The 26,538-nt window shown below is 41.5% G+C and overlaps 1 protein-coding gene and 2 long non-coding RNA genes across 27 annotated transcripts; 2 read left to right on the forward strand and 1 right to left on the reverse strand.

Annotated features, from left to right (window-relative positions):
* The first annotated feature begins 20 nt into the window (after positions 1-20).
* On the forward strand, positions 21-6,162 carry LOC111944409 (uncharacterized). Its single transcript, XR_015275420.1, has 4 exons — positions 21-175; positions 821-1,066; positions 5,303-5,370; positions 5,554-6,162. It is a non-coding gene; the product is annotated as an uncharacterized LOC111944409 (long non-coding RNA).
* On the reverse strand, positions 1,417-22,178 carry TERB1 (telomere repeat binding bouquet formation protein 1). 25 transcript variants are annotated; one of them, XR_015275413.1, is made up of 21 exons: positions 20,655-22,178; positions 18,629-18,686; positions 17,577-17,687; positions 17,264-17,392; positions 16,690-16,821; positions 16,212-16,272; positions 16,001-16,116; positions 15,738-15,860; positions 15,061-15,213; positions 13,842-13,973; positions 12,342-12,467; positions 11,236-11,393; positions 10,152-10,507; positions 8,526-8,587; positions 7,455-7,547; positions 5,809-5,973; positions 5,254-5,334; positions 4,151-4,264; positions 3,631-3,743; positions 2,906-3,473; positions 1,417-2,374 (listed from the first exon to the last, which is right to left on the reverse strand). XR_015275413.1 is itself a non-coding variant. In XM_086847662.1 (21 exons), the coding sequence occupies exons 2-21, from the start codon at positions 18,660-18,662 to the stop codon at positions 2,345-2,347; spliced, it is 2,496 nt and encodes an 831-aa protein (XP_086703788.1). In that variant the 5' UTR covers positions 18,663-18,686; positions 20,655-22,178; the 3' UTR covers positions 1,417-2,344. The 25 variants fall into 25 exon arrangements, 18 of the variants coding, with proteins under 18 accessions (XP_086703788.1, XP_086703786.1, XP_086703787.1 ...); XM_086847662.1 differs by having other exon boundaries at positions 2,906-3,115; positions 12,342-12,464; XM_086847660.1 differs by having other exon boundaries at positions 2,906-3,115.
* Positions 22,153-25,926, forward strand: LOC147650785 (uncharacterized). Its single transcript, XR_015275422.1, has 2 exons — positions 22,153-22,271; positions 22,782-25,926. It is a non-coding gene; the product is annotated as an uncharacterized LOC147650785 (long non-coding RNA).
* Positions 25,927-26,538: the final 612 nt, after the last annotated feature.

The raw sequence follows: 26,538 nt of genomic DNA on the forward strand, positions 1-26,538 counted from the left end.
GCGCCGTCCTGAGGCCGCCCGACAGCAGCGCCCCCTGCTGGCCCGGGAGCGGCACCCGCTCAGTGCCCGCTCCTGCACCGCGGCACCCGCTCCGGGACCCCCGCTACATCCCCGTACCCGCTCCGGGACCCCCGCTACACCGCGGCACCCGCTCCGGGACCTCCGCTACACCCCGGTACCCGCTCCGGGACCCCCGCTACACCCCGGTACCCGCTCCGGGACCCCCGCTACACCCCGGTACCCGCTCCGGGACCTCCGCTACATCCCCGTACCCGCTCCGGGACCCCCGCTACACCCCGGTACCCGCTCCGGGACCCCCGCTACATTCCCGGTACCTGCTCAGGTACCTTCTCCCGATCTTCGGTCCCTGCACCCCCTGGCACCTGCCCTGGCACCTCCCCGCAGCCGCAGTCCCCGCCCTGCCGTGCCCCCGCCAGTGCAGCCCCAGTGCCGGGGTCAGATCTGGATAAGCACACGGTATAAAGTGTCGCTGACTGATCAGCTTTCATTACCACCCCATCCTCACACCCCTGACACCCTCTCTTTGACCAACAGAACCACAAGAGCACGTCAGGGTGTTTACAAACAGACTTTCCTGGGTGGTTTGTCAGTCATTCCAACCTTTCAAAGTGCTGAAATACTGCCCTAGATGGCCCAACCAGCCTAAAAGTGACATCAACTATTCTCATGCAATTTTGGTTATGTGCTACCTGTGACACGTGGATTTCAAAGCACTTGTGCGGGAAAATTAAGCTGATCAGGACTGTACAGTCAATCCAAAGGAGAGCAAAAGACTGACTTGCACAAATTCACACCTCAGGTTTCTGCCAGAGCCTGGTCCATGGCTTCCCCTTCAGACCCCACCAGAATGTTCCAACCACTGCCTTCCAAGAGGAGGAGAAGCATCAGCAGAGGCTGCCCAAAGAGGCAGCAGGAATGCCTTCCTTGAAGAGTCTCAGAACCTGACAAGGCACTGAACAACTTAAATAACTGACTTCAGCCCTGCTCCAGAGAGGAGAGGAGACCAAAGGCTCCACAAGCCTTTCCAACCTGAACTATTCCTAAGGTGAGGTAAATTGTCAGTTTTGCAACATTCTCACCTTGTGACAAGATTTACACCTTATATCTTTTAGCCACTTGAGACATATTTCAGGCCTTGATAATTTGGATACTAACACACATTCAGTCATAGGATGAAGTAACAGCTTGTCTGGACTAGGCTGGAGTCCCTGGAAAAGCACCTGGAGTGTGTAAGGGACCCCGATGTCCTCCTTGGTGACACTCCACCTCAGGAGCCCTTTTGGCTCCCAGTCTGCCAGTGGTTCCACTGATACTCAACCCTGCTACAGAATTACACCTTTTATACATATTTCAATATTTTAATAATAAAAAAACCCAAACTGCAACAGCTGAAAATATTGGAAGACATATTTATTGCATCATAGGTATCATCTTTATTGCAACTCTCTCAGGTTTTGGTTACCTTGCTTGTTTTCAAGCATTTGAGCCACATTATAATGAAAATCTAGTGCTAATACAATAACTAAACCTTTTCCATAATAAGTTAACTATTGATTCATCATTCCTTTATCATAACAAGTAAAAAATACAACTGAAATACTAAGGCTATCACTAAAAAATCAAGTCACCAAGGCTTTCAGTAAAGCTTCCTATAAAAAATGTGTAATTAGCAGAAATAGTGGTTCTGCTCACTAACTTGAAAAATACAACAGAAAACTGTCCAAATATAAACAGAAGCCAAATTCTATCAGTACCTATTCAGCTCAACAGTGAGTACAGAATTTCTGTAGCAGTGAAAGATTTTTCTTCTCTGAGCAGCAAGTGTTCAACCACACATTCAGTGTTTTCTCAGAGACATTTTTCTGCACGTGCAGCATATTCAATGCATGACAAAATATTCCACCTGCTTTAAACATTTCACTTATTAAGAGGAGACAGATTCAGACACAACATTAACAGCAGTTTCAGATATAAAGTACTCATTTTAGAATACAGCCATTTCTTTCAAATGGTATAGAGAAAGCTGCAAAAAGTGAATCCAAAAGTTGCATCAATCAAGTGCTCAAGAAGGTTAAATTAAGTTCCAAATTACTGTAATTTTTACTGATATTTTGTTCCCTATGATAGCATTACTTAAAGAAATTGTCAAGTTATGGTAAATTAAATTTACAATGCATAAGAATTCTGTTAATTGTTACTGAAAAACAGGAGTCCAAGCCAACCTAAATACTCCAAAGACTCAAGTTGTTCTGGCAATACCTTACTGTTACAAAGGCTGTTCTTGAAAATTCTGCAACAAAATGCAAAACACTCTCAGATGATGTTATTGATGTCCTTTGTGTGCTTTTTTCATCTACAAATGAAGAAAAAAGAGAAACTATCAAGATAAATATTGCCCCAAACCACTGCACAGTTACAGACCAGCTTTCAGTAGGCAAAGGCTTGTCACTTAATTGCTCCCATGGTCTCCAAAGCAGAGGAGCAATGCTCCCTGTGTGAGGGATGCACGGATTAACCACTGGGAAACTGCTGCAGAGGCTCTCACAGACCAGCATCGCAACAGAGGCTGAGCAGAGGAGACCAACTTGCTGATAAACACAGGGATTAATTCAGAGTCCTTAATGACACTCTCATTCTCTTTGTACCCTGTCAGGTGGCAGTAGCAGGTTCCAAAGCTCTCTGGTCTCTCCCTACTTTAGTTCTCTCTCTCAAAGCACCAGCCCTGGTGGAATTACACCTGAGACCACTCTCACTGACACAAGGCACAATCCCATGGCTGCATACACTGAAAGCCTGTCTTTATTTCTGCAAGTCAGTTCGGGGGGTAGTGATGAAAACTGGGCTCACAGCATTTGCCATCAGTAGAAAATTCAGTGATGAGTACCTGCATCTGTAACCTGTAGTACTTCTTGGAAAGGTCAACACTCGTCCGTCCTTTCTGGAAAGGATAAGACCACAAAATCAAATTCCAGTGATTGCCCATTTTCTGGACTCCTTCCAAAAGGCAGTTAATTTCTTCAGTTGTGAAATCTTTTCGGGTTCTTCTCTTGTTCAAAGGTCTCATGCTCATGGCCAGGGAACACATTTCATTGCCCTGCAAATAATTATTTTGGTGTTATGAAGAATTATGTAAATGTACATAACATTTTGCAGATGGAAGTAACATATTACTGGCAATTCAACACTTAATGGTTGTAGAGAAATGGTCACACTGGCAAGGGAACAATGCTTCTTCAAGGTTTCTTCACTGTCTCTGCTTAATGAAATACAGTATTTTTCTGTAATCTTCATTTCTGTTGTGCCTACACAGTTTATTCTTTTAGCAGATTTTTTCCTTTAGGTTTCTGTTACTTCCATACTATGCAAATCTTCATCAATACAGGAAAAATCAGACCTCCAGATCCATCGTTCTGAAAAATGCTGACACTCAATTCAGGGCTAAATCAGTGTGACTAGAGTAGAATCAACACAGGAATATTTTTTAGTAAGTTTCATTTTGCTACTGGGCTCCTGTTAAAGGTGGCTAAAAAAGAAACTACGCAATTCCTAGTGCTTTTATTTGGCTATTTATAAAAATGTCAGTGCATGATTAGGCTTTGTATAACTAACCTCATCTTTGTCAAGTGAATGTGTGCAATTTTCTTTTAAGTGCTGACATTTTTGGCTGCATATCTCTTTGACTCCCTGTCTCTTCAGGTTAGCATCTTGGGTTTTTCGTAAAGCTATGGAATTGTGAACAAGGAGGCCACTTAGTCACTTTAAACTAACTAAAATCTACTGAAAAACTGAATACAAAACTGGAAAGGAGCATTTATGCTAATGAATCTGAATATGTAAACATTGCTTTGTTAGTAGTATCTCATTCTCCTTAGATCTTTTTCTCATAATCCACGTTATTAATTCATAAGGACTACTGATGAACCAGAAGCAAATGTGTAATAATAATAGTATTATTGATGTTCAAGTGGATTTCTGTAAGAGAAAGTGTAACAGTTTATTTAAATTCATAGCCATTTATCTCCAATAGCAAGGACATGCGCTTCTCTGCATTCCCTAAATGCAAACCTAAATGCAAACACTGATCTTTCAGCTGTGCATATCAGAGAATTCATTTTCTGGTAATACTCACACTTTCCATATGCAGGTGTCAAGCTATAGTTGCTGGTCCACCTAATATTTCTACTATGTTCATCTCTCTTTGAAGTATTAGATTTATCTTTTCTATTTGGAGTCAAAAGAATGCCTTAAAAAAATAAACAATACAAAACCCAAACAATAAAACATTACACATCTTTCTTAGAAAGAAACCAAATCATAAAACATAGGTTATGTTTTAGGAATTAAAATTTATCAGAGAAACATCTTTTGAGCCATACCACTAATCTGGTCTTGGAAGAAAGACTAGAAAATGCAGTTTACTTCGCTTATAGGAAATGTGTGCTTGCTAAAGATAATGTATTGCTGTAATGGGCTTTCATTTTGCTGTGGTTGCTCTGGTTGGGTTTCTTTACATTGCAAAATACCTTTGTGGCTTTCATAAGACAAATTAATCAATTTCTGAATCTGAAGGGGGAAAACATAAACAAATTTTAAAATCAACCTATTACCTTTTACTGGGTATTAATTAAATAAAATAACCATGTAAACATGGTTAAAAAAAAAAAGGCTTTTTAAAATAAGAGTATTAAAAATAAATTTCTGGTGGGAACTTCAAAATTCAAATTTCAATTCTTGTTTCAAAGAAGAATTTATTCAAAAGGATTCCCCTTGTAGCTGTTTGGACAAGCCCCAAGTCCTCAGCAGATCTCCCAGGAGGAACAGGAATGGATCTAATGGCATAACATGACTGGAACTGCATAAGGAGTGGTGCTGAATCCAGGTTCAGGCAGCTGAGTTCCGCTCTGAGCCTGACTAAACCTCTCCATTTTAGAAAACAGTGTCACAAAACTGAGAAATAGCAAATGACATGGAAGTAACCCTGACAGGATTCAAAACAGGATCAACACAGCCAAGTGCCAGGTGACTTTGCAGGGAAATAATGTACATTACACAATTTCATTATTATAGAGTATACATTTTCTGGCCTAATGATAGAGATTATTCTCAGAATTTAGAAAAAAAAAAAAAAAAAAGAAGATAACTTTCTATGGACAGTCTCCCATGATAAAGTTCTGCAAAAGAGTTAATAGAGAGTAAGGGCTTTTCACCCCAGTTTCCAAACCAAGCCTTTACTTTGGAAACTATCCTTCTTGCTTCTAAAAGTTGGTATTTCTTTATGCAGCTGGTCTTTCTTCACTGGGGTCAGCAGCATTTCTGGAAAATGTAAGATGAACTCCAGTAAAAATGCCAGTAAGTAATAACTGTTTAATTTTCAGAATTCCTCCTTTAAACCAGAAATATATAGGATGTGCTTCTATTTAATTAATTGAGATTTCTAAGTATCCTAGACCCATAAATGTGTAATATTGAATGTAATTACTTTGGTGTGATGTACTCACACATACTTCAACTTAACACATTCCCTTCTCTTAGGACCTGACTATTTCTGGCAAATGTTAAGAGTCTTATCAAAGCCTATAATGAGCATCTGTCACCATGGCACGAAATACACAAGATCCTTCAAAAAAGAAGTGGCCAGTTCTGATCTCACTTAGTACAAATCATTATAAATAAAATTCCATGAGTGAGTTTAAAACAGCAAGACAATCAGAAACAAATAAAAAAAAGTTCAGAATTTTAAATGCAACTTAAAGCAGTGGTTCCAAGTACTGAAAATAAACTCCATACTCTGGTGAGCTGCAGATCTGCTGTTACCAGCAGCCACCCTGCGGAGCTGCCCTCGGTATCTTTCTTCAGCCTCCAGGATGACTCTGTGGTGCTCACACCTCTGCAGGCAACTCTGCAACATCTTGGTGAAGGTTTTACTGTTCAAGGACAGTCCTGCTGTGCAACCTGGGAAAAACAGGATACTGCAGAAATAGCAATCATAGCTTCTGAAGAAGCCATCACAAAATTCAGTGTTTCATTTTGCTCACTAGGATCAATCTGACTTCAGGTTTTCCATACTCATGTCATTTTTATGTGCCTTCTTGAAATACTTTGTATTTGCTCTCTCAAAATAAAAGTATTATTTCAAAATTTTATGGGGTTAAGTTATACTACAATTCCACTCCAGGAGTACTGAGTGAGGCACAGATCCTCTACAGAACTACAAGTATCAGTGGGATGGGAAGACACAGGCCTCAGTTCCATTTGCACATTTATCCAGGAGCCAAAATACATATATTATTTACTATTATTTATTTTTTAAAAAAACTTTGTATTGTAGCAGTTACCTGAATCAATCTTAATCTGAATCAATGGTAAGTCTAGTTTAGGCATGAATTCCCTCACAGGAAGCCTTGCTGCTCATTTTTGAGGACATTCCTAGGGTAATTTATGATTTAGATATCCTTAGATGCTCTCATGGTTAAGTTACATCCGCTGAAGGAGAACTTGTGTGAGGTGTCACAGTAAGGGCACAAGTCCATATCTGTAACATTCCACCTTAAGATAAAGCAGTGCTGAAGCTCAGCTTGAATTTAGTTTGATAACTCAGATAAAAATAATGTTCAAAGGTAGGTTATGGGCTGCTTTGGGGATTCTTTGGTTTTCTGTGGGTTTTTGTTCAGTTGTGGGTTTTTACATGAAGAAACATTGGCTTGATTACAAAATTCACTCACAAATCCAGAGTACCAGCAGCATTCTCATGAACTACTGATGGAACAGGCTGAGGCAGTGGAGCCTGGGGTAACTGAGGGCTGTAGCTGTGGATTACCATAAAACTGCCTGCCTGTACTTCACAGCAGTGAGGCAGAGAGAACAGAAGGGCTGTGGAACACTGAGGAGGCTTAGCAGGAGAATAAATGAGGGAAATGAGAAGGGCTACGTGTTCTTCCTCTCTGCAAGCAGAGAAAGGAGGAAAACACCTGCTCAAGTATTCTAATTAGGGAGTCACCTTTCGAGTTACTGTATGTTCTGTTTGTCAGCAAACCCACATGGACCAAAACTGCAATTTGACAGGGGCAGGGCAGGGCAGGGCAAGGGCAGGGCAGGGGAAGGGCAGGGGAAGGGAAGGGAAGGGAAGGGAAGGGAAGGGAAGGGAAGGGAAGGGAAGGGAAGGGAAGGGAAGGGAAGGGAAGGGAAGGGAAGGGAAGGGAAGGGAAGGGAAGGGAAGGGAAGGGAAGGGAAGGGAAGGGAAGGGAAGGGAAGGGAAGGGAAGGGAAGGGAAGGGAAGGGAAGGGAAGGGAAGGGGCACTCAGGTTTTGTTATTACATAAGCGGTAACAGAACAGATGTGTTACAATTTCTGTCAAGTCAATCTGCTTACAGCACTGCTGACTCTTTAAGGCTTCTTTATGTACTCTGGAAAGAAAGATTTAAGATAATATTTACCTAAACACCTTAAACCTGCCATTTTATAGGGTGAAGATGTAGCTGAAGTACTTTCAGCTCTCTCAGTTTTCTCTGAGCAGAATGAATGTTGATCTAAATGAGAGAGGAAAAAAGGTCACTAAGAAATGTAACATATCTTTTGCCATGGTAATCATGCATCAACATAACTACATTCAACTGCATTTTCTAATTGTAGATTATTAAAGTTTAATTAATAGAACAGCATAAAATCCAAATGAAATTTCTCAAGTTAAATGCCTCACATTCATATTTCTGTAATTCCAGAATAACCATGTTCAATTCAGTGTTTTTTTCATCACCCTCCTGAAGGATATTACTTCAGCTTGAACATAGCAAATTGACCCAGAAAACCCATACTGTTTAACTAAGCCCTATAAACTTTATTTCTGTTTGGAATCAGATGCTTAAAAATGCAACATATTGGAATAATATATATTCTCAGTTTAAACAGGTATAACCTGGAGATCAGCTGGTCACCTGTAAAGCTCCCATTCCAGCAAACTCTAATCTAATGAATACTTAGCAATTTTATAAATTAACAGGAAACTAAACAACAAATAATGATTTAATTGAACAGATCCCAGTTCTGAAATAAATGTATCAGACTAGGATTAATGCAAATACGAAAAACTTCACCATGTAGGAACAGCATCAGGCCAAAGTCACTCTCACAGACAGGTTCTATCCCAGCCTTACAGGCACAGGACCACACCTGCATTTTCTGTTAGTGGCTTTCACTAGTCAGTACAGATTAAACACTAAACTTAATCTCTGATACATTCATTTGAATAGCTAAAATCAGTTTAAAAAAAGAAGAAAGCAAAAATATGTATTAGAAGAAAAGTCAGATAAATGCTTTCCTGGTAAAATTGTGTACAATATAAAATTCCAACACTATGCAAACCAGTTAAAGGATATTACAAATAAGGCACCTCTATCATCTAATGTTACATAACAAGAGATAAAAAGTAGTGATAAATGCACACAAAACTAATTAAACTTATTGAGAACAAAATCAGCTCAGAAAGGAATATATGTAGCAATTTGTACCTGATGTGCATGTCTGTTTTATATTTCTAACAGTCTCTGCTGGTTGTTTAAAAAACTGTTCACTGGGAAGATCAAAATGTGAACAAATTAAAACCAATAAAGTAATAAAAACAACATACATTTACCTGCAAATGAATACACACATTCCAAGGGCACAACAAAAAAACATTAAATATATAAAAGAGAAAAGTCTAAAACAAATTTATCTAGTTATCCCAAGTTACTGAACTTATGGCACCCAGCATGTAATCAGTACATGTTAAAGATTGTTTCCCAGAGATCTGTGACTGCCATTCCTTGCAGTCTGTTCAGCAGGGAGTGCAGAGCTGTCACTGGTTTCCAGAGTAATTTGCAATTCAGATTCACATAAAGATTACCAAGTGCACATAAAGCTCTCACAAAGTCTTCAGAATGCTGTAGCCTTCACCATTTGCAGCAAATGCTCTAAAAGGTAATTTGTTTTCTTCTTTTATTACACTAATTAACTTCAATGCAACCAACACAGTGCTATGTGGGTTTTTGTATCCCTGACTCCCTCTGAAAGCTGCAGGAGCAAGGAGCCTGATCCAAGGTTACCTTCCAGTAATTCCTGTGTTCACACAAACACATATTCAAAAGGAGAGACTTTTAAAAATTGTTATTTTAACAGTTTCTGCACCAGAGCCAAGAACAACAACTAAAGAAGCTGTGAAATTATGTTAACCAGTAGCAAAGCAGAATTTACCTGAATGCACCATGGAAAATACCCAGGCTCTTGGTGATTTCTGTGGTAGTTGCAAAGTAACAATATAAAACCAAGAAAGTGCAAAGAGCTAGGTGAAGCCAGACACATTAAAAAAAAAACCACAATACAATAAAAATGTGGAACTCAGAAAGCCCAAAACAACAATAACAAAAAAAAATCCCCAAAATGTAGTTTTGCTCATACTTTTCCATTGATTGTTTGGAGGAATATTCCAGATATAAACTTGAGAATGGAACTTGTATTTATCATTTCAAGTTAGCTATAAATAATTTTAGGTTTATCAATAGGAAAGATAAACACAAGCAGCAAAAGAAAAAGAGGAAAATCAGCATTTGTGTGAGAGAAACAAGCAAAAGAACAGGTAGTGACTAAACAGGGCTGTTCCTTTCTCTTCCCATGCAGGGCAGCACAGGAAAATGAGGGGAGAATTGCAGAGGTGCAGAAACTTATCCTTCTACTTTGCAGACACCCCAATTTCAGTATTTTTCTGAGCAGTTCTCTACCTGTTGTTTCCCTAGTACATGCACATTACAGAAACTGTTTTGTCCAAACCAATGGGTTAAATCTTCATCTGTTACATCAGTGAGAACTTTGGGACAAAAGCCATGGATGATTTTCAGCACTATGCTGAAGGCACTTGAACGTGCCCTAAGAGAGGCTCTCTGTCCAACACCAGCACTCAGAGATGCAGCTTTGTTACTGCAATGATTAAAATCTTTGATTTGTGACCTCAAAAACAATCTCTACTGGGCCACCAAAGGGCTACACCTTTCCACTAGAATAAAAACCCACATAGATAGTAACAGATAATTTAAAAGCCTGTCAATTTGGAATGACTAAGAAAAGCAACTAGTATTTCTGCTTAGGGGTACCATTCTTACCCTGCCTCAAGACCAGACTGACTTTTTCCACAAGCAGCTTTTCCATTTGTGTTGTGACCTGGAGGTTCACTGTCTGTTTGCAGCTCAGTGACCGAACATGGAAAGTTCCTCTGCTCAGTTTGTCTGGTGAAAGCTGCATCCACAGTGTTCACTGTTTCATTTCTTTGTGTAGCAGAAGTTACAGATGGAGCAAGAGCCTGATTATTCAACTTTGAGGTCAACTGTGGACAACAGACATCTTTATGTGTTCTTTCTGTGTGCTTCTTTGGATCAGCAGGATTCACCTCATGGCATTTTAATGCTTCAGAATTGGCTGCTGAAGATTTGTCTACAAGTATTTCTTCTTGCACTCTTTCCTGCATTGAGAATTACTGGTTAGTGACTATGTGAGCTCCGTTAGAATATTAAATAAAAAAACAGGATTAACTAGATAGTCTAACTGTGAGGGTCAAACAAATTCCAGAGAAGCTTCAGAAAACCCCCTGACTGAGCTGAGAGCCAAGAAGACAGCAGTGCCACTGAAGGTGTTGAGGAGGTACTTCCTAAGTGCTTATTTCAGGCTGAAGCAAGGAATTTCCTACTAATGCAAGGCACTGCTAGAACTTAAGAGCCATCTAAAGAACTCATAAACTTGCTGTTCCAAACCCACAGATACTTAGCAGCTTTAAAGCACAAGGAAAATATGAAACAAATTTATCTCAGCTTATGTTCACATTCTCCTTTATGATCTATCCCACCACAGCCATACAATCCTAAGCATTTCATGCATGCAAGTATTGGAATTATAGTTTTGAATGTCCAGCAATTAAATTCAACTTCTATTTCTATCTCTTAAGAAATCTGGGTTTAGAATAAACTTGAATACTTCATACAATACAGGTGCCTCCATTCTCTGCACACCTGTAACTTGGTCTGATCTACAATAATGATAGAAGTTGTAGGTTGTAGCTTCACACAAATCCAACATTTTTCCTGGGGTTTTTTTTTGCTCACACTGAAATTATCTTAAAGATTTATTTTCACTTTCTCCTTAAACTCTGCAAAGGTGTGATTAGTTTTATCCTATTTTGGTAAATAGGCCAACCTCATCATGCTCTTTTTCAATCGAGTTTATTCTGTGTAAAATTTCTTTTGCTTTCTTCCAGTAGTCTTGTAGACATCTTTTTCTGACTTCCACATCCAATTCTTCTGCATTGTTCACATTTAATGAGTTATCATATAATTTCAGAGACAACTGTTCAGCTTTATAAAATATAAAACAACATTAATATTTAAAATGTGATCAATTAACATTTAAAAAAGTATTTATTATATTTTAGTATGCTGAGGGACAGCCTCAATCATTTAATGCAAATAACAATTTTTATCAAATTTAAATTTATATATAAATGTAACACATTTGAAATATAAGCTGTAGTTACAAGAGGTGGGGTTGCAATTAAACTTATTATAAACAGTTTGCACAATGATGCTTTGAAAAAAAATGACTTTTTCATTGACTTAACTCTGGGGTCTTTACCAAGATGAGTCTCTGCTTTTTAGAAAAACAATTCCATGTTATGGACACTACAAATCCCCAAACCCCTCAACCTTACACAAATCTAGTGTAGATGTGCTTGCAGCACAAAAATGTAGATACAAGTTTGTTTTTTCCTAATTAGTAATTGCACACACTCCACACTCTAGAGATTAGAGGACAACATCTCTTTGTTTCATGAGTGGCATTGTACAAATAATTAATAAAGAACTGAAACAGGGGACCTAAAAAAATCCTGCTTCAGAAAAAAAAATCAAGATTTCTTAATATCAGGAATTCATGTGATTTCAGCCTTGATTATCTCCTGGTTTATTCTCTGTCTCTAGTGGTACATCCCCAGGAAGAGAGTATCCAATGGGTGTTAAATGACAATGTTCATATTTTCCATAGCATGTATAGATAGGAAAGCTTTAAAACCTGGCCCTACATGGAGAGGTTTCACAAATGCATTACTGCAACAATGTTGGAATTTTTACTTCTCTTTTTGCTGCCTAAGTCAGTTCTTGATGACAAATAAACAACTTTCTATGCAGAAAACAAACATCTCTTGGAGTACAGAGAATTACAAAGCTGCCACAGTTAAAATCATTTGGGGAAGCAGCAGAACACAGAAATTGAAAGAACCATTTGGAAAGCAATATCTGCAAGCTTACTCATTTGTTTGCAGTTCTGCAGCACAAAAGTAGCAGCTTTGATGAGTTCCTCGTCCTGAGATTCTGTCAATACCTGAATCATAAGTGGCAGACCATTGTTCTGAAGCAGCTCACACTGGTTTTCTTCTAGAACAAGACATGGCAAAGGAAAATAGGTTGGTTTCAACCCCACACACCTTAACCTTACATTCATTTTAGGAGCCAATACTGGCAACTTTCTCTAAGTTTCTGTAGAAAAAGAGATTTTCATTAGAGACTCGAGCCTGCTGCAGGAGACAGCAGGAGAGCTTTACATCACACAGGATGATCTGACCAGAACTCAGATTTCTGCAAGAAAACAAAAGGATGACTGAGACAAATTACAGGATGGAGGTCCAAGCTCATTTAATTGTGGCCTAAAACATTCAAATAATGACTCTTGTATTTCTTTTCTTCCATTACCAGCTCCTGGAGTAGATATGCTACATTTCTCTGAGGTTTGAGATCCAGAAATATCAAAATCTCAGGGTTTATAACTAGCATAATAAAATTAGTAGTTTAATCCTGGTCTATCCAATCTGTTCCTCCTAATTTATTACGTATTTAGATAAATTTTTATTGTGATCTCATTTGCATATGTATTCTTATAAGAGATAACTTGCTAGAAATAGTTTTTTCTTGTTTAAACTTAATAAAAAAGGCAATAAAAAATAAAGCATTTTTATTTTGACAGTGTGTACATTTTTAGAGAAATCCTTTTTTCTACTGGTTTAGTAATTTTTCTATTCAAAAGACATTTTCCATTAAGTTTTGTTTCATGAAAAAATATCTGTTAAAATAAATTTATGACCTATTAAGCTAATTATTGAACATGTTATTGGCACTCAGAGGATGAAAACCAACCAGAATTTTTAAACATAAGCCCTTTTTCTTGTTTATCTATACATACATGAGAAAAAACAGCAGTACAAATGAATTTCTCTTTCAATTTGCTTGCACTAACCCAAAATCACAAATGAAGTGCTGTATTTTTACCAGATATGCTAGGGCATATCTAGCATATCCTGAGGAACATGACAAAAACATTTCAGGGCTACCTACTGCTTATATGTCTTGAAATCCAATGTTCTTACATGGCTTTTACACAGTCCTTGGTAGCAGTGGACAGAAGCTGTATGAGCCAAGGACCATGAAAGGAGATCTCAAGAAAACTCATTTGCTACATCTGGATTTCAGTGGTTTTCAGGTCTGGATTAATTATTCCCTGTGCTCCCTAAGCCCAGCTCTGAATTCTTAGGTATTAGTCTACTTTTTCAAACCTACTAAAGACACTTCCTGCTAACAAGCTTTACAACTTAAAGATGGAATATTCTAGAAAACTTTTTCTGAATATTGACATCATATTATTTAATAGAACTCTCCCTCATGTTCCAATCTTGATGAAGTGACACCACTGGAGGAGTCAGTGTATAAGAATTTAGGAGAAGCTGACACTCAGGAAGAAGAAAAGGAAAATCTTACCACAAACTTCAGTACAGTGTCCAATTGCTAGAATAACACTGGCTTTTTCTCCTGTGCTCAGTGTCTCATTGGACAGCAGCTTCAGCAGCTCTGACACAGTGTGATACTTGGCCAACACAACACCCATGGCAGCTGTTTGTTAAAATAATTGGAAGGAAAATAAACTAGATCATGACTGTAAAGGAATTATCCAAGTATAAAATGCTGGGTTTTGAGGGAACTCTACAGACCCCTCAAAGCCTTGGGCCTGCTCAGCCCTGCCCTGCTCTGCCTTTAGCAGTTCACATTATCCCATCCCTCCTGTGCTGTTCCCAAATCCAGCCCTGCCCATTCTCCCAGCCTGTGCTCCATGGAGATGAGGCAGAAGATCTGATGAACGAGGGCTTTGCACTGTGCAAGTTTTGGAGATCCCTGCTGAGTTTCTCCACATCCTTTATCAGCTCCAGCATGGAGCCAGAGAGAGTTGAATAAGCTTTGACACACAGAGTATCTGCCATAAAAAGAGCAGGGGACGAGCCCTTCCTGGCACTGGGAACACCACTGCTCGTCCATCATGCTGAGCCCCAGTCCTGTCACACACCAACTGCTCTGAAACTACACTCAGAACTAGTGCAGGTTTCTGCTTTTAAACTTTTGTGAACTTCCCCTGGAAGCTCTTATGGCAGAAGTGTGAGACACCAACCACGGCCATAGCACAGGCTCATCAGGATCACAGGTTTCTCCAAACCTTCTGATGGAATACACAAGACCTCACTAGGAGAGCAGACCCAGCCAGCAAACCGAGTAGAGGTGTGCTGTGCAGAAACACCTTTGAACACGTTTGTTCAGCTCCACCTCTGAACTACTAAAGCTTCTTATCCTAGAGCCACATAATTTATCATTCAGGCATAGGCCTAACTCCAAGATCCAAACTGACTGGCCAAATCCAGAGCTCAGCTTTACTTACCCAGGACTAGCTGGAGTATCTTATTTTTAATTTTCAGTCAGGTTTTAAACCTCACTGTCTTTATTTTAGCAACAATGGGACAGTAATCTACCTCAGATGAACTGAATCACCCCCCACTTACACCTCTGAATTTAAAAAAACACTGCAGCATCCACTGGGATGTATATAATTTAACTGCCTTGAAGCATCCATTTATGTAACTTTTCCACCAGCACAAGACTTTAAAAATTCCATTTTAAAATTACCATAGATAAAAAATACCTTTTCACTCACAGTTATTAGTAATGCAGGCATCCAGAGTTTTTGTTACTACCACTGCAAGTTTCATGCTGGAGTGACTCAAACAGGAATCATGCATAAGCTCAAGGAGAACTTTGGCTAATGTATCCAATCCTCCAATAGAAACAAAATACTTCTGCACATATGCTTAGTGAAAAAAATGAAAAAAATTGTGATTTAAGCAACAGAGTTTGCAAATTACTTCAGCATTTCATCAAGTAAGTTCATCACAGTTTTTCTGTGCATGTGTTAGTCATTAGACTTCTTATACAAACAGAAGCCAGATATATATTAATCTCAAAAAATGTAGTAACTGCATATAAAATAGTTACAGGAAAACATGACCCTAATATGTGCACACAAATGGTAAACATCATGCCTGAGTTCTACCTAAGTCATTGTTTTCAGTCAGGTAATAATTACTTTTATTTAGAAATACTTGTAATCAAAACAGCTTCCAAATAGTTCTACTGACCTTACGAAATGTAACCACTTTGTGGCTATTTGAGCACAGTGCAGTGGAAGTAAAGATGGTGGAATACAGCTGTCACAGTAAAAGTTGGAAGAACAGCAAATGACTTTGTAGAGATTGACAAGAAAGGAAAAAAATTTTACTCTCTAATTAAAGTTTTATCAAATGCAAATCCGTGCAAAGCTGGAGCTGCACTTACAGTTATTTGCAACTGTGAGACCAAGAAATGAACAAATGGGACGAACTATCTCAGGCTCTGTGCAACTCTCGAGCCACTCTTTGGCAAAGGGAAAAACTGAACAGCAAATGTTTTGATTATCTTCTGGAAAAACAAAAACAAATTACCCCACATCAAAAAGCAATGAAATGAAATTTCAGCTGAACAGTAAAAATGAAACCAAACTGTTACCAGTTTGGAGAACATCTTTAAACCTCTTTCACAATTCTCAGAGCAACATGTACCATTCTGAGGGTTGTTCACACAGGCACAGAGAGTGCTGCACACTGAGGACCAGAGCTGATAGCAGGGATCAGTATTTTCATCTGACAGATTCTTCTCAGAGGTGAAGAGAGTTGTTCTGTTAAGGACAATGAAAACAAGTCTCAAATAGTCAAGGGAACATAGCTGCTAACCAGTCTATTATTTGTCTATTTGAACTGCTACCCTGTTTACCTGAATAACTGCAGCAGCAGGCTGATGCAGCCTGTATCTCTGACATAGGTTTGCCCATTTTCTAAAAGAGAACACACACAAGACTCCAGAGACATATGTGGACAAAATCTTAACATAAAATTTAATTTATATACATACATTCCCTTTCCTAAGCACATATCCTCCCCTGAAGTAAATACAAAATCATATCAACATACTGGTAAATAATCTTTCTATGGCTCTTTTCCTCTACACTCTCTGAAACTATGGGTTTGCATTTGCAAACTGTATTTTTAGAACTAAACCACATTTTACTGTTTTAGGAAATCCCAGTGAGTAATGACCTACTCAGATAATTCACATTCAGTTACATGCAAACATTCATCTTTATAAATTAACTTCATCAAAACATTACTTATTGAATGTTCCAAATTTTGTACTGCATACTGGCAAATAGAGAAAGAGTGTTGCTGTAAAACAGAAAAAAAACCCAACTTACTATTATTTGAAACCAGTACTAAGATGACATAAACAGACATCCTTTTCAAGTTCACACCAGAATCCTTTTTAATTAAAATTAAAATGAGGTCTTCAAACAATGCAGAAGTACACAAAGTCTGCTGACAATACACTGAAAACAGAAAGTGAAAGCCATTAAGTCCTAAAGTAAGCCACTCAGAACCCTAAGTTATTAAGTCTCAATTGTGGCCAGTATGTGGGGAGTGGAGACAAGGCAGGACTATGAAGTGACTGAGGGCTTCCCCCTGCAGTGAGTTCTGCACCAGCCAGGACCCTGGCAAGCTTTGGAACAATCCAGGGGTCATTTAACACTTGCTGCTGAGGGAAAGGGGGAGTACAGGTGTCTGGTAACTTAGACACCCTGTGTGCACAAATCAACAAGGCACTGATCAAATCTGGGAATGCACAGTGCAACTGGGGCACCTTCCTTGCCCCTTGCTCCAACTGACAATCTTGTAGTCTCATTTTGTGACACCAAAAGAAAATGCACAAGCACAAGTAATGACAGGGGGCCATAACTCACTCAGAAATACAAAAAATATTATTTTTATTACCATTACTCTCTATAATAATCCCCAATGTAAATAAAGCTGCTTCCTTTACTATGCAATGAACACTCGACTTGGCAAGGTCATTTATAAACATCAAACCACCAATTTCTTGAAAGTATTGGCTTGCTTCACCTACAAGAGAAAAAAGAACAGAAACTTTTGCTTTTGTTTCTCTGCAAAATGAAAGGTTTCTAAGATTTTCCAGCATTTCAAACCTTTTATCCTTTAGACAACATTTTCACAGTGCTCACCACTTTCTTAACATACAGGATGAACATAAAAGACTGTGTAGTTTCTAAGGAAAAACATTTCTTACTGTTCTGTTGGCAAATGGAATAGATAGTGATCAAAGCCTCTTTCTGAGACAGAGGGCAGTCCATCTGATATTTAAGGCATTCAAGCAGTAAGTTCAGATCTGTTTTCATATCTAAGAGCAAACACAAAATACTTCATTAAAATTATTGTATTTTCTATATATTAATCTAGTCAGTATTAGAATAAATCTGTCCAAAATGCAGTATGTACATGTATTTAAAAAAAAAGGAGAAAAGGCAAGCCAAATTGTAGCTACATCACTTCTATTCACCCACAAACAACAAATCTAAAGTATTGCTATCCACAGTTCGTTATTTGAGCATGATTTCCTTTGTAGAGTAACAGCCTCCTTTTAATATTTCTGGCCTTTAATTACTAGCGACTTTAAGTGTTAATAAGTGTGATGTAAACTACTGAATATTAAATTCACAACTGCAAGGTGCAGTAAGTGTAAATAATACACAACCATTAAATTCAGAGTGTAAATACAGTTGAAAATCTGTGGAGTAGTAAGGAAAGAGTCCAAGAGCACAAGGCTGCTCCGTGGTACTGAGCTACAGGAGATATGAATTGTGCACCACAGCAGCAGAGCCCTCAATCAGGTGGTTAGAGATGTAACACAAAATATTCGCTGGGCACCTACATACAAGCCTAGGTGGGTAAACAGACTTGGAAAATCTGTTCCTTAGTCTTTGGAGTATAACTAAAATACTTATTTGATAATTATTTCTAATAGTGACAGGAGGTATTTTTTAGTGTAAACTCTTACAAGGTTTGGGGGTTCTTAAAGAAGTTAAAATCTAATAAAAATGTGGATAAATATCAGCAAATTTTTTTTTAAAACAAAGGTGACTTTGTGTAGTGTCCTTTACTACGTGTAGGTTTGTCATTGCATTTACCCTTTGCATACCCAATACAGTATCCAAAATTTGGCAACTAGATAAAAGCATGTTTTTCCAACTGCTCTCAACCCCACAACAGGCCTGTCAAAGTCTACTAAATCTTTGTAAAATTGATGTACATTATAATGACAAATTATATTAGATATCTTACCACACTGATTTTTCTGCACCTTTGGAGTGTTCATTTTTGTTTTGTCTTTCTTCTTGTACTACAACAGCAAGAAAAAAAAGTGTTTTCAGTTCTGTTCAGATTAGCAATGTCTATACTATACACAGTAGAAATTACATCGTTTTCCTAAAATGCACTCTGCAGTTTTCTGCTCTTATTCTGTCATCTCTCTCACACACAGTTTAATGTGTTCCTGCATGGAAATGTTTTCCTTTGGAAATACAATATTTAATAATAACCCTGCATTTGTAACTACTAGGTTATCATCTTGTGAAGGTGGACATTTTGCAGAAATCATGTAATTCCATGTTACCACTGAGGGGCACTGTCAGTAAAGAATATCCCTGCTCTGTGTCACTGATCACAACAAAGCTGATCCAGTTTTCCTTACTAGAGTGGCCAGCTTTGCCATCAGCCAACAGTTGGCACTAAGACCAAGTAATGTTACTTAGGGGGTGAACATTATAAAGCATTCAGCCTCCTTCTGTTCAAGGAGCCACTAAACCATCAGCATTGTTCTAGCAGTACTGACCAAACCAAAGGCAATGAGCATAGAGACAGATTCCTTATTGCAAGAATTTATTTAAATTCACTGAAGACACTGTCACATTACATGAACCATGTAATCCACAAAACCCCACAGCACTGATGCTTCACAAACCCAACGGGGCAGCCTCTGAGAGTAGAGCAGCAGAGTGACATTCAGGTTTGGAAGCAGAAGATGGTCCCTCAAATACGCCCCAAGTCCCAAACACAAGAAGTTGATGCAAGCATTACAAGAACCTATTAAAATTTCTCAAAAAATTACTTAGTTCCGGTAGAAACTTTAAATCAGTGGCAAATCCAGCTTAATAATGGATTAGTTTTCCTTCTCAAGAGCTCAAAGCAGTATCATTGTCACCTTAATGAAGACAGCCTGCCCTGCTTTTTGTTTAGAGTTACTGATCACCCCCATTCCTTTACTGCTTCCATCGGAGAGGGAAAATTTAGAGAGTTCATCTCCCTTTAGCCTTTCAGAAGTGATAATAGACACGCAATTCATTTTCCTGCAAATCCCAGCCCTGCCACAAGAGGCAAAAGCCTGCAAGCCTTCCTCACCTCTTTTTGTCCTACTGCTACCACCCCACCAGCCTAAGAAAAAACAAAAACCACCTAAACTAAAGGAAGGCTGTAAAAATGAGTTCGCTCTGGAGCTAATTGCATTTCAGAAGAGTTTAATTTAATACATGTTTATGCAGTTATAGAATATAGGAAGCACAAGGGCTTTAAAACTGTAAACAAGTGACCTTACCTGGATCTTTTACTTTTGCAACTTACAGAAGGTACACAGAAGATATGTATTTATAAGCCAGCCTATATTAATTAGCTGCAAATAGCTCACCTCTGTTGTTGCATCACAGGACAAGATAGTAAGACAAGCGACTAGATTTGCTTCAACAAACATCGGGCAAATGTTGCATATTGAACAGATTACCTCTTCACCAGTTATGGAAAATAACCCAGTAACACCCCTTCAAACCCCAAAAACCACTCCTGGAGAAGTGCTGATCTGTCAGTGCGTGTGTTCAGCAGCACTAGAGCACATGGCTGGCTCGGTCAGTAGACCAGGCAGCCTCGGCAGGACTTATCCTTTGAAACCCAGGGACCAAAGCCCAGAGGGGAGAAGCGCGGATTGTTGGCTTCCTCTGGAAACCAAACCCCACAGCAGCAGCTGAGGCCGTGAGGATGCTGCGCTGCCGAACAGGACTTGGGGGTGTCCTGGCCCATTTCAGCTCCCTCCCACCCTCCTCCCTCAGATGAGCCGTGTGTGATTTCCACTCATTATCAGAGCCCCACTTTGAAGTCTTAGCAACCACTCCAGATCAGCCCAAATATAAAAAGGAAAGAACACATAAAAAATTTAAAATAAAAAGAGGGGGTGGGAGGAAAGCAACAGTCTGAAGATGAAACAGCAGCTGCATTCTTCTGTGGGAGGCCTGGGGAGTGCCGAGGGGCACGCTTTAGGTACCTGTGATCCGGCGGAGCGGGGGGCTCCGGGCAGATCCCGAGGCGAGGCGGGTCCCCGCTGCCGAGCGCTGCCCGCCGGGCTGAGGGGTGAGACCGCCGGGCTGAGGGGCGAGATCGCCGGGCTGAGGGGTGAGACCGCCGGGCTGAGGGGTGAGACCGCCGGGCTGAGGGGCGAGACCGCCGGGCTGAGGGGAGGGATCGCCGGGCTGAGGGGTGAGATCGCCGGGCTGAGGGGTGAGATCGCCGGGCTGAGGGATGGGATCGCTGGCCTGAGGGGCAGCGGCGGCCCCGCGGTGCTGAGGGCAGCGCCCGGCTCGGCCCCTCAGGAGCCGCCGCAGCCGCAGCGCCGCCCGAGCGCCTCAGGGCGCGGCGGACTCGGGACAGCCCTGAGCCTTCCCCTCAGCCAGCTAGGAAGCTCTTGCAATTGTAGAACCGTCAGGGGTGGAAGAGGTCTTTAAGACCACTCAGTTCAATGTCAGCCCAACATCTGCCACTGCAAACCCTAAACAACTAAACCATTTCCGAATATCAGATCCAGAGGCCTCTTTAACACCTCCAGCGATGACAACTCCACCACCTCCCTGGCCAACCTATTCCCAGGCCTGAACATCTGAACAGCGAAAATTTTTTTCTAAAATCTAACCTGAATTTCCTCTCTCGGCGTGAGGCCAGTTCCTCTGGTTCTCACTGCAGGCCCAGCAGAAGAGACCGGCCCCACCTCACTGCATGGCCCCGGCAGGGAGTTGGAGAGAGAAGTGAGGTCCCTCCTGAGCCTCCTCCACACTGACTAAACCCAGCTCCCTCAGCTACTCCTCATGGGACATTTTCTCAACCTTTCATGAGCCTTACTGCCCTTCTCTGGACACACTCCAGCCCCTCAATGTTGTTTTTCATGAGGGGCCCAGAGCTGGGCACAGCACTCGAGGTGGGGCCTCACCAGTGCCCAGCACGGAGGGGCCGGCACTGCCCTGCTCCTGCTGCCCACACTGGTGCTGATACAGGCCAGGTGCCCGTGGCCTCTTGCCCCCTTGGGCACACTCTGGCTCACTCTGAGGTGTCTGGTGACCCTCAGGATGTGGCACCTGGCCTTGTGGAACCTCAGGCCATTGTCCTTGGCCCATTGATTGAGTCTGTCCAAGTCTCACTGCAGAGCCTTCCCATCCTCCAGCAGATCTACGCTCCCACCCAACTGGGCCTCTGCAAATTTACTGAGGGTGCTCTCAATCCCCACATCCAGATGATCAGTAAAGATGGTAACCAGGACCAGCCTAAAACTGAGCCCTGGAGGACACATTTCAATGCAGCTCAGTTTGCATACTCTGCAGCTGGAGGCTGCAATGCCCCCACAACAGAAAGAGCAGCCATCCCGTGGCATTGGCTGCACACATGGTTGCTGGAAAAAAACCTTTTACTAGGTGCATGTGGCTGACAGAACCAAGCTTTCAGCACTCCCTTTCCCTAATGACCCTGAACTCAAGGAAAGGTATTTCACCTTTCAGATCTTTGAACCATTGGATCCTCAGAGCTCCGTCAGCCTCTCTCACCCTTTTGCACCTTCTCCCCACTCAAGCTGATGAGCAGCTTTTATAAGAAAAAAGGGAGTTCTGCTGCCAATGAGGTGAGCCAATTTGTAAATGCAACTTCTCTGCCAAAAACAGCTACTGCCTTTTTCTTTCAGAGGTGAGTCATCAGAAGTAAATGCCAATATGACTTATCCTGTTAGCCCTTTGCTACTCTACCATTTGTCTTGTTCAGAGATTGTGCTCAGATCATTCAGTGAAGGGTACAACAGAAATTAAATAAATCATAGCTAATCATGAAATAATACAACTTAGGAAAATTTAAATGGATTGTGAATTATTTACATCATGGTGGTAACAGACACAGAAACCAAAATAAGCCCTTTCAATGAAGCTTCATTTATATCCTTGTTCCTCAAGCGCTATTATCCATTTGTTTGGCTGATGTACATGTACAGTGTAAAAATACTGTTCAATATCTTCTACTGTTTATACATTCCAACACTTCTGTTGTGTTTTCTGAAAGCTCTGAGTATTTCTTACTCTGAAAAATAGATATATTATTTTGGTAGTAACATTGAAGTTGTGTGTTTCCTTTTGGCACTCAGCTGAAGAAGTGAAGAAAAAGAAAAAAGATCAAAAAACTTGAGAGGTGGATAAGTAGATCACAAGGAGCAAAATTACAGGAGATGAGCACGTTACTACCACCACTGCTTAAGAGCATCTCTCGCAAAAAACAGAATGGCTGCACTGTCCCAGCTATATCATTTCAACTCTCCATGACTTGCTTCCTGCTTTATAAAGCTAAGTTAAGCCATTTTTATCTAATATAGATAACAACTAGTAACACATAGTTACAGTTCTCTTGTATTACTGCAGCAGCACTAATTGGAATTACCGCAGCAGCACCCTTGGAATTTCTTAGGGTATTGCAATGCCATCCTGTTGCGGCATGTGTTCATTTTAATAGTTTCTTAATTTCTGGTTGTACAGCTAATGGTTTGTTCCTATATTCCTGTGTTCCCCCAAAGTTGGATTGCCCCTAAGTTGTATCCTCCCCTACGCTGCCTATCACTGTGACCCAAGCCCTTACCCCAAACCTTCCCTGCCTGTCACTGCCCCTTCCTTCCAGACCCTTCCCTGTCAATGCCCAGTTGGGCCAATCCCTGATTGCCCCACCCCCCTGTCAATCCCCCAATCCTCGAGGCCCCATTGGCCCGTGTGACCTGTTCTCTCCTCCCCCTTATCCTTATTGGTCCCTGTGCTGTTAATCCCGCCTGATGCTCCTGCCCTGTTGGCTCCTCATTGGTTGACAGGTTGTAGCCACTCTTTCTATTTAATCCCCAGCACAGAGTGTTTGTGGCTTTGTCCGTGACCTGTTCAGAGCACGTGCTCGTTCCTGGGTGCCGTTCAGAGAGCCTTCTCCTCGTCCTTTCCCTCTTCCTTGTGCTGACAGCTCTAACGTGCTGTAGGGCAGCGGCTCGAAAGTTCAGCTCCTGCTGTGAAATTCAGGAGCTGTTCCCCACACTTGTCAGGGTGCCTTGGTGGTGGTGAGCTGGCCTGGGACTGTGGCACGGCATCACTATCCCTGAGTTTAAACAGGTTTCAGATACTATTTGTAGCTTATTCTTTTACATAATTTGTAGCAAAAGTGAAAAAATGACTGTGCATGCGGAATTTTCCTTTGTAAACTCTGGTTAGTGGCTGGACTGTTAGGTGTATGGGGATGCACATGATGATTTATGTACTTGTTCACTCTGTGTGGCTCCAGGCTTTGAGAAAGAATAATCCCACTTGGCATTTTGACTCAATTAGGTCTCAGGAATGATGAATCCAGAGTAACTTGTTGAAAGCTGCTGAAAAAATGTCTCTGAAGTTTACAGCACAGCTGAAGTGTTCAGAAGAATGAGAGTTCAATGATTGAATATCCAGTTATCCTACTGGCTATGTCTAATTGTTACCCACTGTTACAGTACAGTGCACAATATCACCAGGAAAATTGTGAATGTCATCTTCAGACTGCTCTATTTTTGATCTGTATTTTTGATCAAATTTACTTTCTACAAATTACCAAGCTCTTTTGCCTTTTTGACACTCTTGTTCTTTTCTTGTTAAGTATTTATATATATAATACAGGTAGCTCCTGAATCTGCTCAAGGAAACCAAAGTTAGCTTTTAGGTCTTCTAAGCTGAGGTCTGTCTATTTCACCTGTTTGTGAAGCTGCAGTCCAAGAGCAGTGACAGAAGGGTTGCTGCTCTGGGAGCAGGGGTGCTTCTGGCTTGAATTTAAACCCAAAGGCATTGTACTAATTTACACTTCTTACAAGGGCTCTGTCAGTGCACAGAATTTCCGTACCTCTTAACAACATCTCTTAAAAATAGAAAAGATAACAAGAACAAGCCCCCCCGCCATGCCCTGTATGGTGCCTGCCACGGTTTTCAATTCCCAGTGTGACGGCCAACTCTTCTCAGGGATGAGTGTCACATCTGCCCCAGTGTCCAACAAGCCCTTCATCCCTAGGATCTCCAAACCAGCTTAACGTAGCATGGGAGCATGGGCTTGTTCTCACCCACCAGTTCTGTCCAGTAGAGCTCAGGTGAAAACTCATCTACCAGGACCCCCAATGGCATGAGGAAGGCCTGGGCGATGACCTGCCCCTTGGCCAAGTAGAAGGGTGGGTGGATGCATCGCACTGAGAGAATGAGTCCATCCAGATCACCCTTGAGGGTGACCAGAGAGACTTCAGTCTCTGGGGGTGTGTGCTTGGTGTCCCCAGTAACAAAATACTTACAGCCTGGGTCAGGGAAAGTCAATCTTCTGCCCAGTAGGTCCACGGCAATCACAGTCCAATGGCAGGACCTAAAAAGATGGTCTGCTGCTGCTGCTAAATGGAGTGGCTATTGAGGCTGCCATACTTTATTGAAGGTATTATTTGTCCTTTGGTGAAAGTCAGTCCAGTTAGAAATGTCTTATCTGAGCCCCCCTCCCCCTGAAAAGCCTGCTCTGTTCTATCCACACGCAGAGGAGGTTGATGCTGCCCTTCTGGGTTTTTTTTGTACGTTGCCCTCCCCTCCAGTTCCTTTGTCCTGGCCCACAGGGGCTGGGCACTGGACAGAAATGGGTGATACGCCCTCGCTGCCCACAGCGATGGCACCGTGGTTCCCATGGTGTTACAGGTGGTGGTGGGACCGCCACCGCTGCTGGAGCCCCCGTCCTTCCTGGCTGTCTATGATGGTCAGCCCCTAAGCTAGCAGCCTTCTGGATCACATCTCGATGGTGGTGGTGACGGTGGGGAGAGGATCCAAAGGCATTCCCATAATGACTGGCTTGCATGTATCATTGGCATTTGCCTTTGCTAATTCCAACAGCAAGGCAAAATGCAGCCCTGGATCTTCCACCTGTTTCTCCATGTGAACCCACCACCATCAATAAAATCTAGGAACGCCTCATTAGGTTGCTGCAGAATGATTGTGGAACTCGCTTGGGGTTCTCTGGATGGTAACGTGAGGAACGCTTTCTCTGCAGCTGTTTTGATCTTTTCAAGGACTGGCCTTGGCAAAACCCGGGCCTGGTCCTTCGCCTGTGCCCATTCCCCATCGCCGCTCAAGTGCTCGGTTGTTATTTTATTCCCAATGGCATCAAGGGCGCTGTCGGAACTTTGCAATAGCTCAGAACATTCGGCCTGTAATGACCTCTTCCATGCCCCCTCCCATGCAAGATATTCTGATGGGGTAAGGAGGCACGAAAATAAATCATGGAGGTCATACGGGACCGAGAGATTGGAGGAGAGGGTGGCCTTTAAAAGGCCCTTAAAATATTTGCTTCCCTTTCCAAACTCTTTCTGGGCTTTGCAGAGTTCTCTTTTGTTTTGAAATGAGAATGGCTCCCATTCCTGAAGCACACTCCCACATAACTGAACATAATTGGAGTGGCAAGAGGAAGGGTCTCCTGTTCTGGGTTCCGGTTCCTGGGCTTGGCACTTGTGGCTCACGGGGTGTGGGAACCAGAAGGAGGGGCGTGGGAACTGAAAGTCAGAAGAGGGTTGGCGGTGCTGCAGGGGAAAGAGGAGGGCTCAGAGGAGGGGCCATTGTGAAAGGAAGGGGTGGGGACCTTTTCAGGAGGAGGAGCCCAAGTGGAGAAGGAGGGGTCCGAGGGGACAGGAAGGGGAGAGACAACTGGAGGAGGAGAGATAACAGGGGGAGGAGCATGAGGGAAGAAGGGGTTGGAGGTAGGAAGAAGGAAAGGATTTTGGGGAGGAGAAGTACAAGGGAGGGGCCTGGCCATGCGGTCCCCACCATCTTGTGCTCTCCAGGAGCCATTCTGGGTACACCAGGGAGGAGAGGGTGAACAGAGTAACTGGAGAC

Source organism: Cyanistes caeruleus, chromosome 12 (assembly GCF_971803275.1).
Source record: "Cyanistes caeruleus chromosome 12, bCyaCae1.hap1.1, whole genome shotgun sequence".
NCBI classification, from domain to species: domain Eukaryota; kingdom Metazoa; phylum Chordata; class Aves; order Passeriformes; family Paridae; genus Cyanistes; species Cyanistes caeruleus.